This window comes from Stigmatopora argus, chromosome 6, assembly GCF_051989625.1.
Source record: "Stigmatopora argus isolate UIUO_Sarg chromosome 6, RoL_Sarg_1.0, whole genome shotgun sequence".
Classification (NCBI taxonomy): Eukaryota; Metazoa; Chordata; class Actinopteri; order Syngnathiformes; family Syngnathidae; genus Stigmatopora; species Stigmatopora argus.
In genome coordinates, this window is record NC_135392.1 from 17,482,341 (window position 1) to 17,496,984 (window position 14,644).

The 14,644-nt window shown below is 42.1% G+C and overlaps 2 protein-coding genes across 3 annotated transcripts in view; both read left to right on the forward strand.

Annotated features, from left to right (window-relative positions):
• Nucleotides 1-468: 468 nt before the first annotated feature.
• rpl29 (ribosomal protein L29) lies at nucleotides 469-5,429 on the forward strand. Its single transcript, XM_077603820.1, has 4 exons — nucleotides 469-581; nucleotides 981-1,033; nucleotides 1,156-1,220; nucleotides 5,201-5,429. The coding sequence occupies exons 2-4, from the start codon at nucleotides 997-999 to the stop codon at nucleotides 5,348-5,350; spliced, it is 252 nt and encodes an 83-aa protein (XP_077459946.1). The 5' UTR covers nucleotides 469-581; nucleotides 981-996; the 3' UTR covers nucleotides 5,351-5,429.
• Nucleotides 5,430-6,171: 742 nt separating this feature from the next.
• The window catches only part of iars1 (isoleucyl-tRNA synthetase 1), an 85,223-nt gene continuing 76,750 nt past the window's right edge, over nucleotides 6,172-14,644 (forward strand). For both annotated transcript variants that reach the window (XM_077602654.1, XM_077602655.1), the window contains exons 1-2: nucleotides 6,172-6,307; nucleotides 10,934-11,060. In XM_077602654.1, the coding sequence (XP_077458780.1) occupies nucleotides 10,942-11,060 (119 nt within the window). In that variant the 5' untranslated portion in view covers nucleotides 6,172-6,307; nucleotides 10,934-10,941. The remainder of the gene's footprint in view (nucleotides 6,308-10,933; nucleotides 11,061-14,644) is intronic.

Consider the following 14,644-nt stretch of genomic DNA (forward strand, 5'->3'; position numbering starts at 1 on the left):
ACACTCTAAATTGCCCCTAGGTATGGGTATGGGTATGGGTATGGGTGTGACTGTGCATGGCTGTCCTTCTCCTTGTGCCCTTAATTCGGCTGAGTGTCTCCCACCTCTCGCCTGGAGTCAGTTGAGATAGGCTCCTGCACCCCCCACAACCCTAATGAGGATAAAGCGGTCCAGAAGATGAGAGATTCTGTTTTACAATAAATGTGAACATGCTAACCTAAATTTGAAGACTTTTTTTCTTTAAAATATGTATTTAATCACTTTATTGTCCATTTTAATTCAAATCTTAGTTGTTTTATTTCCCTCACGGTCAAACTATCACTTGACTGCATAATTTGTACAAAGTATTATCATGTAACCATGTATTACCAATTTCTGCTCTCCCAACATAAATGGAAGCTTTGCCTCCTCTCGACAAAAGTATGAGCACAGAAGGACATCTAGCGGTCTGTTGTTATTATATGTTTCTTTCAGCATTATCAACAGGGGGCAGTATCGAAATTCAAAGCAGGCTTCACTCCTTTATTTTTTTCCGAATGCAAACTTCTTCCTCTTCCGGTTGTCCTCTGTTCGTGTGGCAGGTATTAAGACTTTTTCACAATATGTACTCTTCATATCGCTATCAATCTGAACAAGTTTGTGTAGTCTCAGCGTGAACATTCAGTGCATTTGATAAACCACGCTACAAACTAACTGTCTGCTGCAATATTTAGATGATATATATTTCTTTTAACCTGTAAAGTAATGTATCAATTCTTGTTAGCATTAGCTAGCGATAACATTGCCTGCTGTTTCTGGGTTAATCGTTTTCCTTTACGTTCTCTTAATAAATATTAGTCCTGATTTAGTATCGGTTGAATACATGAAAATTTTTAAGACGCTGGTCTTCAGTTTTTAGCATCAGTCCGGTTAGCAATCCTATGGCCAGCTAATGTTGCCTTGTTATTGGCTTGATCTGACTCTGGTTTTTATTTGGATAGGTAAGCTGTAACTGCAATGGCAAAGTCGAAGAACCACACGACACACAACCAGTGTAAGTAAATATGATGGGCCAACAGTCGCTTGAATTGTTCCCAAACTACAACTACTGTAGGTTTTTCCCCTATAAGTTTTTTTCTTTCAATTAAACTTCCATGTCCTTTTCTGACGTTGCAGCCCGTAAAGCCCATAGAAACGGCATCAAGAAGCCAAGATCCCACCGCTATGAGTCCTTAAAGGGGGTACGTACTGTGCTTTACTGTTAAAATTACTCTTGACCCAGCCATGTTGTTACTTGATCATTAAGTGTTAGAGCAGAGAATCCATTCAGTGAAAGTACAGTGGTACCTCGACATACGATCTTAATCCGTTCCGGGACTGAGCTCGTATGTCGAGCTTCTCGTAACTCGAGCGAACGTTACCCATTGAAATGAACTAAAAACAAACTAATTCTTTGCAACCCTCTGAAAAAACACCAAAAACAGGATATTGGATTGGAAAAACATTTTTATTTGTTCTAATTTGCTATATATTGACAAAGTAACAAATAACGAGTGGTTTAATAGTACTAAAATGTGTTTAATAGGACTATAAAATTAGACGCGGAGGATACACAGACGGACATACACATACGTAGAAGCAGGCGGGGGGGTCGGGGGGACTTTATCCACGGCAACTCAACAAACAAATTTAAATTGACTTGGATTAATATATACAGACACACTTAAACATATGTTTAATGTAACTTAACATAATATTGAATTCTAATTTTGTTTGAATCTTTTTTACCTTTGTTCTACGGGTCGACTCCACCTGGACGTTCAGCCAGAGTCTTCAAAACGAACGCATCGAGTTGTTTGTTTTTGCCTTCCCTTCAAAATATTTCGAAAATGACGCGCACAAATGTCATCACAAAACAATAACGCGCGACCACTTCCCTTTTCAACAAAATCCGAAAACTCTTGCCACTCCGTTGTAACTTTCCTGGGTGATAATCGAGGCAAATGTCTTGATAAATTCCACCGTGGCTTTCGAATTGGAACTATCTTTTATCCACAATAAAGGAAGGCTCTCCATCTCGTCATGAATGTCACTGCGCCGGTGGGAAATTATAGTTAGTCCTTTGGAAGGCCTCTTCTCCTCAATTGCGTCCTTCTGCTTAAGGATGGTGGAAATGGTTGACGTATTCCTCTCGTATTGCCGAGCAAGCTTGGTGACAAGTACACCACTCATATTTTTCAATTATTTCGCGCTTAATGTTGATTGTCAACGGTCGCCTTTTCTTTGCAAAACTCTGCCGATCCATTGTTGTTTACTTTGTATGTAAATGTAGTATGCATTGACCAACATGGAAAAAAAATAACGGGGGAAATGCAAAGCTCCGCCCCGTGCTCGTAGATATATTTTATACACGAAAGAGATGCAGCAAGACAGTGCCATGGCCACCTGGCTTGCTTGCATCTCGAATTTTTTCTCGTATCTAGGGCGAATTCGATCGAAATTTTTGTCGTATCTCGAGCATCTCGTAGGTAGAGCTGCTTGTAGGTCGAGGTACCACTGTACAGTGGTGCCTCGGTTTTCAAACGTCCCAGGCTTCGAATAAATCGAAGTTTGAATGAAAACTTCAAGATTTCTTTTGCTTCTGAAAAGCATTACACGCGCAGCCCGCTAAATTGATACACAACACGCTTTGTTATTGTGCACAACACAGCCACTACGCACGCGTCTGCCTTTAGTGTCATGATTTGTTGGGGTTTTGTGTCGTATCCATGTGATTGATTACCTATTAGTATCATTTGCTGTGTTTTTCCTGCTCGTCCCTTGTGTCCCAGAGCTACCAAATACTAAGAATCGTCCGTAGTTTACTACGCCAGTTTATACCAAATTTACGAAATCCGCATTTTCTATGAAAACTACGAAGGAAAAAAATCAAGCAATGTCTGACGCGATCGGCATTTTGAAACTTTACGTTTGCTTTTAAGAACTTTTTGCTTTTAAGAACTTTTTCAGTTAAAATTTGCCGATTGAGGATGGCACAAATTGAAACTACATCCATGTGACCTAAACGGATGTGGCATGTGTTTAGGCCAGCCGTTTAGGTCATGTGGATGTAGTTTCGATAGATTTTTGAAGCAGCATAGACGTACCGTGGCCATGGCTACCAAGCGAAGACGAGAGAACTGATACTGATATTTTGCCATCGAAAAAAAGTACAACAAACTCCAGCCTGCAAAAGTTCAAGACAGAATACAGTGTTATATATTTGTGTTTGGCGCCATCAACCGAAGGAGAATTCTTTGCGTACTGTAAGTATTGCAACATGGAAACTGTTGCTTTGCGTGACAAAGACTTGTTGGAAGTGAATTATGAGAAGATTAGTACAGTGGTACCTCGAGATACGAGCTTAATCCGTTCCGGGACTGAGCTCGTATGACAAGTTACTCGTAACTCGAGGTAAAGTTTCCCATTGAAATGAATGGGAAACAAATTAATTCGTTCCAACTCTCTGAAAAAAACACCAGAAACAGGATATTGGATTGAAAAAAAATGTTTTATTTCTTATAATTCGCCATATATTGACAAAGTAATAAATAACGAGTGGTTTAATAGAAATAAAGTGTTTAATCTAACTAAAATTGGCCGGATTTCGCCGAGGGGAGAGGGGCTTCGGGTTTTTTTTTCTTCCACACAACGCACTCGTAAACAGAACAAACACTCCACCCTCACGTTCGCTATCGATGGGCTGTTTGCTGTCGTACTATTCCCTTCAAAATATTCCGAAAATGATGCACACAAATGTCCTCACAATCGGAGAACGCACGACCACTTGCCAACGAGCAGCAAGCAGTCTTATCAGCGATCGCACCGCTGCTCATGGGAGCTTCGGGGGCGCTGGCTAGCGGCTCATTTTAGCTTGTAGCATCTGTGTTCGCATCCCCTCGAACGGCGACTATGATAGAGTTGCTACCGGGGATGCTGTTGCGAGCCAGTGCCCCCGATGTTCTTATGAGCAGCCAACGAGCAGAGTCTTTTATCAGCGATCGCCCCGGGGGGGGAAGAGGCCAAGCGTGCAACTGAGAAATTTAATAGAACTAAAATTTGTAGGTCTTTCATTATTCATTTTTGTATTGAAAATGTTGATTGCCACAAATATTTTGAGATGATTGCATTCACACAAATTTTGTGTAATAAAGTTCTCAATCATGTGTTGTTTGCAGCTTTTCAAAAAAATAAAATTATCAAAGAACGACTTTAAAATTAGAACTGGTCCTCTTAAACGCCACTAGGGAAAAAAGCTCCCAAAATCTGAAAATTCTCTTTACCCATTCTGAAATACGATTTTCGGTGTTTGGCAGCTCTGGTGGCCAAGTTTTTCTAATTGTCTTGTCAACCCCTGTCAGTGTATTTAGACAAGGTGTCCTCGTCTACCCTTCCTGTAGTATTGTTCCTGTTTGAGTGTTAGTGTGCTTCGTGTTCCTTTGTGGTTTCCCCCAGTTGTTCTCATTGTGTTGTTACTTTTCCCCCAATGTTCTGTATTTAACCTCATAAGGCCCAAACTCTTCCAAGGCATGCATTTTTATTTTCTCTTTGATATTTAGGCAAATTGAGACCAGATGAGTGTCAAAACAAAGAATTATCTTTTTACATGATGTAGTTTCTGAGAAAAAATATGTCCACATCACAAGTGGACGCCAGGCCCTTGTAGTCCAACATTTAACATTGTAGTCTTGTGATAACCAAAATTGTGATGTCCACACATGTGGACGCCAGATCCTAGAAGGTTAAGATTGTGGATGACTGGGCTCAAGTGTTGGCCAGCACTGCTGTTTAAGCTTTCGCCAGAGCTGGAATCAAGTTCCCGGAATACACAACCCTGACAGTGGAGTCTAGCATGTTGAACGCTAAACTCTTCAATTCAGAGTGTACCTTTTACCCGAATAAAGTATTATCAAACTTAGTTTTGCTCTTGCTGTCTTTAAAACACGCTAGCGGCTAGCCTAACTTACGCTAACAGATAGCATAACATACGCTAGCCTAGTGTCATGCTAGCGCCTTTTCAAAGGAAGCGTCATGTATTGGCAAAAAAACAAAATATACCTGCAAATGAGACTGCCCCCTCTCAAATGGTGCGTTTTATAGGTGTGAAAATACGGTATTTCGTGTGATCGGTATCAATATGAGCACACTTAAAAATGTAAATGTGTATTTTCTTTTTTGACAGGTGGACCCTAAGTTCTTGAGGAACATGCGCTTTGCAAAGAAGCACAACAAGAGGGGATTGAAGGCAGCTAGGAAAGCCGCAGCAGCGGCGGCCGCTGCTATTGCTCCTGCACCCGCTCCTGCTCCCGCACCTGCACCTGCTCAGAAATAATCTGTTTGCTCGTCACCCCACTCACCTTTTGTGTTCCATCACAATAAAGCAATGCTTTAATAAACAACTTTTTCCTCTGTATTGTTTCACTTCAGTAATTAATATAAAAATATCAGGCTGCCCAATGAGAGGGTGGAGGTTGCATTGAAACTAGTGATGTCCCGATCCCATACTCAGTATAATAAAAATATACTATCTGGCCAATACGGCTATTTTTGGAGTAGTATGGCATTTTGTCACAACATCCAGTCCGATACAGTAGTATGTGCTTTCAGTGCAATCGAGCTTTTCAAGTATACATGAAATGAAGCACAAGGCAAATGTCTGCTGAGTGGGACAGTTTCACTTTAGAAAATAATGATGGTAACAGCATGGTGTAAGCAGCATTTCTTGAGGTATCACCAGGGTCCCCACCAGAATCAAATGATCAACTCATCAGCAAGCTGTCCAGAAGCTTCATACCGATTCCCATTATTTGATTCAGGGGAGTGGCTTCCGCTTGTGAGTTTCAGTGTGGATTTTCACATTTCATGAACTAAAAAAAAGGAAAAAATCCCAAGAGGAAAAGTCGCGATGCAGTGAAGCCGCGATGTTCGAGGGATTCCTGTAATACACTAAGTATGGTGACAAATTATTTTCCCTCATGATTTGACACACATCGCCGTCAATAGCAATACAATGGAAAAAGAGAAAAGAAAGATTGTTAAACACGACCATCAGTACCACTAGCCAGTCCTTGTGGTAAAAAAAGATAACACGTTCGGTTTGTCAAAGTCAACACGGTGCATAATTCACTCAACCCCGCATTATTGGTTTGGGAAATTAGATTTTCCTACGGTAGGAGAAATTCCGACTTCTCCCATGTACACTGAACTAAACATTGTTTCGTCACTTCCTTTCCCGGTGACACCAACTTGCATCATTCCTTGTATCTTGTCAACTGGAGGGGGACAACATGTGAGTAAGCCATTCTAAGTTGAACAGCGTTAATTAATTCGTCGAGTGCTTCCACACGTGTTTCAAATTTTGCTCCATTTTGCGCACTCTGAACAAGTTACCTTGTCGAAAGCTGCGGTTTTCTTCTGAGGCAGTTATTTTAAACATTGACTGGCTAGCGTAACACACTAGCTAACTTTATCAAAGGTGTCTTTTAAGGCTTAAAGTTGAAACTTGCCACAGAAGAAAATTAATTTTCTACATAGCTGCTTTGCATTTAAAATTTTTGTTTTAAATATTATTTTTTTCTGGTTCATTGTTCAATGAAATTGTGAGAAGATTGACTTGTTGGTACCCCCAAAAGATTCAGCACACACGGTTGAAAGCATTAATTTGCTAAATTTTCTACTGCTTAATTATTGAGTAAACTTTCTCTCTCTTTCTGAACCGCTTTATCCTCATTAGGTTCGCGGGGGGTGCTGGAGCCTATCCCAGCTGACCCCGGGCCAGAGGCGGGGGACACCCTGAATCGGTGGCCAGCCGATCGCAGGGCACAAGGAGATGGACAGCCATATACACACACACCCATACCCATACCTAGGGGAAATTTAGAGTGTCAGATCAGCCTACCACGCATGTTTTTGGAAGGTGGGAAGAAACCGGAGTACCCGGAGGAAACCCACGCAGGCCCAGGGAGAACATGCAAACTCCACACAGGTGGACGAGACCTGGATTTGAACCCAAGACTCCTTCTGTGAGGCCGACGCACTAACCACTCACCCCACCGGGCCCCCCTAACTAAATTAGTATGATTTAAATATCAAAGGACAGCGTGAATAGCGCTTAGTTAAACGTAAGTAGGATTTTAAATGTAAATGAGTTGTGTCATGACACGATAGCCCAGATTAAATGTCTTTGCAGAACACATGACAAACGAATGCAATAATACAGTTAACCGTGGAATACAATCATCATGGCATTTTGTGTCTGTTCCTAGACTCGCTTTGATGCCTGAAGCAGCTGAAACAAATAATATCGAGTAGTTTTCAGCACTGGATGAAATATATCCCGGACACAGTGCATTATTTCATTAATGTTGGGTAACAAGTTTGAAACTTAACTACTACAACTAGAAATTAAAGGTTTTTTTTTTAAATCCATTCAACAATATCACAATAGTGCATTGGACAATTCTTGTATTGATTCAAAATCCATCTGAAACGATCATTACATGTGCGTTTTGGGTGTAAATAAACAATAGATGGGTGCACTTCTACTCTCGTCCACTAGTTGGCAGCAACCACCCGCCGTGCCTTCCTGTAGTTTATATTACAGTAATACCTTGACATACGATTGCCCCAACATACGCAATTTGAGATACGGGTAAAATTCTGAGTAAATATTTGCCTTGAGATACGAGACAAATTTTTAGATATCAGCATATGAGACAGCCAGGTGGTCTTTCTCATCGCATCTCCCTCTTGTAAATGTCTCTGCGAGCTCTGGGCGGAGCGTTGCATTTTTTCAGTGTTTTTTTTCTTCCCCATTAGCCTGTTAGCTCTTGTTGGCGGAGCGATCGCTAATTCAAGACTATTTGTCGTTGGCAAGTGGTCGTGCATTATCCTATTGTGAGGACATTTGTGTGCATCATTTTCGGAATATTTTGAAGGGAATACAAACTCAAACAACCCTCGATATTGACTGAAAGTCAGTGTGGAGGCAGGGCAAACAGAGCCAACCAGGTCGGTAGAAAAAATATATAAATGTATAAAAATGTAAAACAAAATTAGAATTAAGTTTAGTGTAAGGTTAGATTAAATTTATTTTTGAGTGTCTACATCGTAATCCAAGTTCATTTAAATTTGTTTGTTATATTACGATTCACCGGTGCAAAAAGACCCCCGCTCGCTCAACCCCCAGATGTGTTCACATGTCTGAGTGAGTTCACGTTCATCGTCGCCAGCATTGGCTCGCGCTTGCTGGTGAAGTTGCAAACCAGTCTGAATCGGGCCGTCTGACCTGAAACAATGGATCTGACAATCCTTCAAGCCGTCAAGAGCGTTGGTCAGTCCGCATCCCTTGAACGACTTGATGTTTAGATGATCCCAAGCATCAACAAACCATTTCAAATAAACTTCCATTGTTGGTCCTCGCATGTTGCCGAATTTGGTGTAGCTCTTCTCGCCGTGCAACATCCAGTTCTCGTAGAACTGTCGGACTTTGGCCTTCCAGTAGACCTCGGAGGGCTGTACAGTGGTACCTCGAGATACAAGCTTAATTCATTCTGGGACTGAGCTCGTATGTCGATATTCTCGTAACTCGAACGAACGTTTCCCATTGAAATGAACTAAAAACAAATTAATTCGTTCCAACCCTCTGAAAAAACCCCAAAACAGGATATTGGATTGGAAAAAATGTTTTATTTCTTCTAATTCGCCATATATTGACAAAGTAAAAAATAACGAGTGGTTTAATAGTACTAAAATGTGTTTATTAGAACTAAAATTAGACAGATTTCGCGGAGGGTAGAGAGAGGGACAGAGAGAGGGGCTATTTCACGGCAACGCACCCGTAACAGAACAAACTAATTTAAATTAACTTGGATTAATATATACAGACACACTCAAACATACGTTTAATGTAACTTTACACAAAACTTAATTCTAATTTTTTAATTTTTTTTTTACCTTTGTTCTCCGGGTTAGCTGTTTGCCAGGCCTCCATCCTCACGTTCGCTATCGATGGGCTGTTTGTTGTTGTATTCCCTTCAAAATATTCCGAAAATGATGCACACAAATGTCCTCACAATAGGATAACGCACGGCCACTTGCCAACGAGAAGTAGTTTTGAATTAGCGATCACTCCGCTAACGGTAGCTAACAGGCTAAGGGGGGAAAAACACAGAAAAAATGCAAAGCTCCGCTCAGTGCTCGCAAAGACGTTACAAAAAGGTAGTTGCGACCAGATATTTTACACGAGGAGTTGCGTGGGAGAGAGCCAGTGCCCCTGATGTTCTTATGAGCAGCCAATGAGAAGTACCGTATTTTCACGCCTATTTGGCGCATTGTTTTTTACGCCGCAGTGTCAGTAACGAGTGCTATTTCTGTATTTTAGACACACAAAGCACGCACCATTTCATTAGACGCATATATATTATATATGGATTAACATCGATACGCAATAGCGCTGGCTACCGGAAGCCGCTTATTTCCGGGTTCCGGTGCGCAGTGACTGCTGGGAAATATAGTTCTTGGGCGCTACACCCACACGCTAAAAACACGCTTTAAAAAGGCAACGGAAGCAAAACTGAGTTCGGCAGTGCTCTATTTGGACATTTTACAATTTACTCAAGTCATCATCACCTTCAAATCCCTCAAACTCCTCATCTTCTGTGTCAGAATTTAACAATTGCCCGAACGAGCCTTCCAAATAGCCGGGCCCCCCCCTCTCCGTTCTCAGAGTCACCGTAATTTCCATGTGGCTCCTTAGAAATTATGCCGGCTTTGGCAAAAGCTCGAACAACCGTGCAAGCAGACACGTTCGCCCAGGCGACAACGATCCATTGACAAATCGTAGCGTAAGAAGCCCGTCGCTGCCTGCCACTTTTCGTGAAGCTGTGTTCGCCAGCGATCATCCACTGCTCCCACGCCGCTCGTAACTTTGATTTGAAAGCCCGGTTGATGCCGATGTCCAGCGGCTGTAATTCTTTGGTCAAGCCTCCGGGAATGACAGCAAGCTCTGAGTTCATTTTCATGATCTGGTTCTTAACCGTTGCTGTGAGATGGCTCGCCGTCTGTTTTGATTTGCGACTCCATGCGTGCTCATCTCACAGCAACGGAGCCACATGGAAATTACGGTGACTCTGAGAACGGAGGGGGGGGGGCGGCTATTTGGAAGGCTCGTTCGGGCAATTGTTTAATTCTGACACAGAAGATGAGGAGTTTGAGGGATTTGAAGGTGATGATGACTTGAGTAAATTGTAAAATGTCCAAATAAAGCACTGCCGAACTCAGTTTTGCTTCCGTTGCCTTTTTAAAGCGTGTTTTTAGGTTGTGGGTGTAGCGTCCAAGAACTATATTTCCCAGCAGTCACTGCGCACCGGAACCCGGAAATAAGCTGCTTCCGGTAGCCAGCGCTATCGCCAGCCGCTCGGCGCCCCCGCGAGCGCTCCTGCTCGGCGCCGCTTGGCGGCTTGGCTTCGCTCACAAAGGGCGCTCTGCATCATAAGGCTCCCTGTCTATTTTGGAGAAAATTTTTGACTTTTATGCGCGCCTTATAGGCGTGAAAATACGGTAATATACTATACTGGTCGTATTAGCGATCGCTCCGGCATTCGTGCTGAGTGACGGAAAAAAACCCTGTGTTCAGTGCTCGTAGATATCTGTTATACACAAAAGAGATGCGGCAAAAAAGACTGCGCTACAATGATAAACAGCCTCTCATGTCTTGGCCACCTGGCTTTCTCGCATCTCGAATTTTTTCTCGTATCTAGAGATAATTATTTGCTCAATTTTGCTCGTATCTCGAAATGCTCGTATGTAGAGGTGCTCGTATGCACTGTACTGTATATATTTTGAAGCACTAGTTACTTATTTAGTGCCATGAAGAAAAAACGCGTGTGATGTGATGTTTCGTGTGGATGGACAGAGATCATCATGGTGGAGCCGGTGCCTGAGTCCATTAACTTTCCTGCGCAGGAAGAGAAAATTCTGCAGTTGTGGAAGGAGAAGGACTGTTTTCACGAGTGCCTCAAACAATCCAAGAACAGGCCCAGGTGAGTAAGGGTAACTCACCCACCAACTAAGCTGTACCATTTCTTTTCTAGCTAGTTTCTATTTAGTCTTGTCTCAGAGAGGCCCAATGTTTATCTGCACATCTTGTGTATGAAACAAGTCACTGTAAATAAATCAAAAATGTGTAGTCAGAAACTTTCAGTTTCCAGGAGTCCAAACTGCCCTTAAAGATCCTGTGAGGTCGTGATGATTTTCTTCTAAATTCGTGGAATCTGTTCGAAATTTTTAAATAGTGCTCAAAACATGGGTGCAAGCTAAAAAGGATTTCTGAATCTCAAGTTATACTTACAGTTGTGGTCAAAAGTTTACATACACTTGTGAAGAACATAATGTCATGGCTCTCTTGAGTTTCCAGTTATTTCTACAACTCTGATTTTTTTTAAGGGTAACTCACCCACCAACTAAGCTGTACCATTTCTTTTCTAGCTAGTTTCTATTTAGTCTTGTCTCAGAGAGGCCCAATGTTTATCTGCACATCTTGTGTATGAAACAAGTCACTGTAAATAAATCAAAAACGTGGAGTCAGAAACTTTCAGTTTCCAGGAGTCCAAACTGCCCTTAAAGATCCTGTGAGGTCGTGATGATTTTCTTCTAAATTCGTGGAATCTGTTCGAAATTTTTAAATAGTGCTCAAAACATGGGTGCAAGCTAAAAAGGAGTTCTGAATCTCAAGTTATACTTACAGTTGTGGTCAAAAGTTTACATACACTTGTGAAGAACATAATGTCATGGCTCTCTTGAGTTTCCAGTTATTTCTACAACTCTGATTTTTTTCTGATAGGGTGATTGGAACAGATACTTCTTTGTCACAAAAAACATTCATGAAGTTTGGTTCTTTTATGACTTTATTATGGGTTAACAGAAAAAGTGATCAAATCTGCTGGGTCAAAAATATACATACAGCAACACAAATTAGCAATTTTGGTGACTTAGAAAGTTGTGTCAGTGAAATGAGCTTCATAGCATGGCCTCCTAACTTCTTGTGGGTAATTATGAGTGACTACAGCTGGTGACTTCTCTGAGGCCATTTAAATAGGGCTCATTGGATGCAAACGCCCACAAACGCTACAATGGGAAAGTCAAAGGAGATCAGAATGGATCTGAAAAAGTGAATCCTTGACTTGAACAAGTCAGGAAAGTCACTTGGAGCCTTTTTAAAGCAGCTGCAGGTCCCAAGAGCAACAGTGCAAACAATTGTTTGTAAGTATAAAGTGCATGGCACTGTTTTGTCACTGCCACGATCAGGAAGAAAATGCAAGCTATCACCTGCTGCTGAGAGAAAATTGGTCAGGAGGGTGAAGATTCAACCGAGAATCACCAAAAAGCAGATCTGCCAAGAATTGGAATTTGCTGGAACACAGGTGTCAGTGTCCACAGTCAAGCGTGTTTTGCATCTCCATGGACTGAGAGGCTGCCGTGCAAGAAGGAAGCCCTTGCTCCAAAAGCGGCACCTTAAGGCTCGACTGATGTTTGCTGCTGCTCACATGGACAAATATAAGACCTGGAGGAAATTTCTGTGGTCAGACGAAACAAAAATTGAGCTGTTTGGCCACAATGCCCAGCAATATGTTTGGATGAGAAAAGGTGAGGCCTTTAACCCCAAATACACCATGCCTAGCGTCAAGCACGGTGGTGGTAGTATTCTGCTGTGGGGCTGTTTCTCTGCCAATGGAACTGGTGCTTTACAGAGAGTAAATGGGATAATGAAGGAGGATTACCTTCAAATTCTTCAAGATGACCTAAAATCATCAACCCGAAGATTGGTTCTTGGGCACAGTTGGGTGTTCCAACAGGACAATGACCCCAAGCACACATCAAAAGTGGTAATGGAATGGCTAAATCAGGCTAGAATTAAGGTTTTCAAATGGCCTTCCCAAAGTCCGTACTTAAACCCCATTGAGAACTTGTGGCCAATGCTGAAGAAACAAGTCCATGTCAGAAAGACATCAAATTTAACTGAACTGCCCCAATTCTGTCAAGAGGGGTGGTCAAAGATTCAACCAGAAGCTTGCTAGAAGCTTGTGGATGGCTACCAAAAGCGCCTAATTGAAGTGAAAATGGCCAAGGGACATGTTACCAAATTTAGCGCTGCTGTATGTTTTTGACCCAGCAGATTTGATCACTTTTTTCTGTTCACCCATAATAAAGTCATAAAAGAACCAAACTTCACGAATGTTTTTTGTGACAAAGAAGTATCTGTTCCAATCACTCTATCAGAGAAAAATCAGAGTTGTAGAAATAACTGGAAACTCAAGAGAGCCATGACATTATGTTCTTCACAAGTGTATGTAAACTTTTGACCACAACTGAAGGTACTTATTTAGAAACCCTTTTAGTCTGTTTTTTTAAGTCTTTGATTTAGGTGGGTTTAAAACGCAAATTGTTATCGTCACGAGCTGCAACCTAGTGCCGTCACTGCTTCCTGGCCCGTCCTTACCACTATTTAGGTCAGCCAGTTTTCCCTTTTTAGCAAGGACCAGTAGCACAATGCCTTTAATATGTGCATTTGCTTGATCCCTCAATGCACTAAAGGGCATAGTGACCTTGTTTAAACTACCGAAAAATAACTAGTTTAAAAATACTTCATTAAGAGCCACTCAAAAGGTGACCTATTTTATGCGACCTATCACTTATTGGAACCGTTGGTATGCTCCATTTACGGGGATACACTGCCGTAATCTTCTACAACAGCTTAAAAAAAATCAACAACAAAATAGTGTCAGAGGTGAGATAAAGACATGCCAAGGACAAACCTGAAAAGGTTTTTTAAATTTCTTCCCGTCTCAGGTTTTCGTTCCAACCCACCAAGATGACACCTTTTCACCAATCTTTTCTCTTACAACTATAATCAGTTGATTGCAGTGAGGTGCCGCTTCTTCCGGCAGACCTCATTGGCCTAACTGATTGCACTACTGCAAACTATTGCTGCCACGCCATCGCGAAGCTTTTTGAATACTGAGCTTTAGATCACAACTTCAACAATCAGCTTTAGAGTTGATTGTGCGTGCATGAGCTTGTTAGCATTAGCTTGTTAGCAGAAGTTTTCCGCTCCTACGTAACGGACCTTTCAACTTCCAAATGCCCGCGACTACAAGATCTAAAAATAACAGACCTCCAAGTTCATCTGCTGCACCTACCTGCTCATGTAAGTGCAGTCCCTGGGAGGATCGCTTTGTAGATCTCCAGAAAAAGTATGACCAGCTGCAGCAAGCTATCTCAGAGATACACATCAGGCTGGATGAGATATCAAAGGCGAGCTCTGTTTGTATAGCCACGCCGCAGAGTCTGCCTGTTGCCCCCTGCACGGGTGCGGAACAGACAGCAAATTGCCATAGGCCAATAAAGAAAAGGAAGGCAAAAAAGACCAAACAGGCTCCGAAGCAATCTTCAGCCGCGAAGTTTAGCGCTGGCGAGGCGCCCGATCATGACGATGACTACGTGTCAGCCTGCCTAGACACCGCAGGTGGCAGTGATGTCATCGGTAGGCAAAGCTGTGAGCCTGAAACTCAAGCCCCTGCAAATTCAACTGCTTTCGCGAGATCCAGTAAAGAGGCAGTGTCGGAAC

What these genes read in the sequence shown, in the direction of transcription:
- rpl29 (XM_077603820.1), top strand. Translation starts at nt 997, where the DNA reads ATGGCAAAGTCGAAGAACCACACGACACACAACCAGT. An exon ending in CCACACGACACACAACCAGT is followed by an intron (nt 1,034 to 1,155) that starts GTAAGTAAATAT and finishes CTGACGTTGCAG; the next exon opens with CCCGTAAAGCCCATAGAAAC. An exon ending in GCTATGAGTCCTTAAAGGGG is followed by an intron (nt 1,221 to 5,200) that starts GTACGTACTGTG and finishes CTTTTTTGACAG; the next exon opens with GTGGACCCTAAGTTCTTGAG.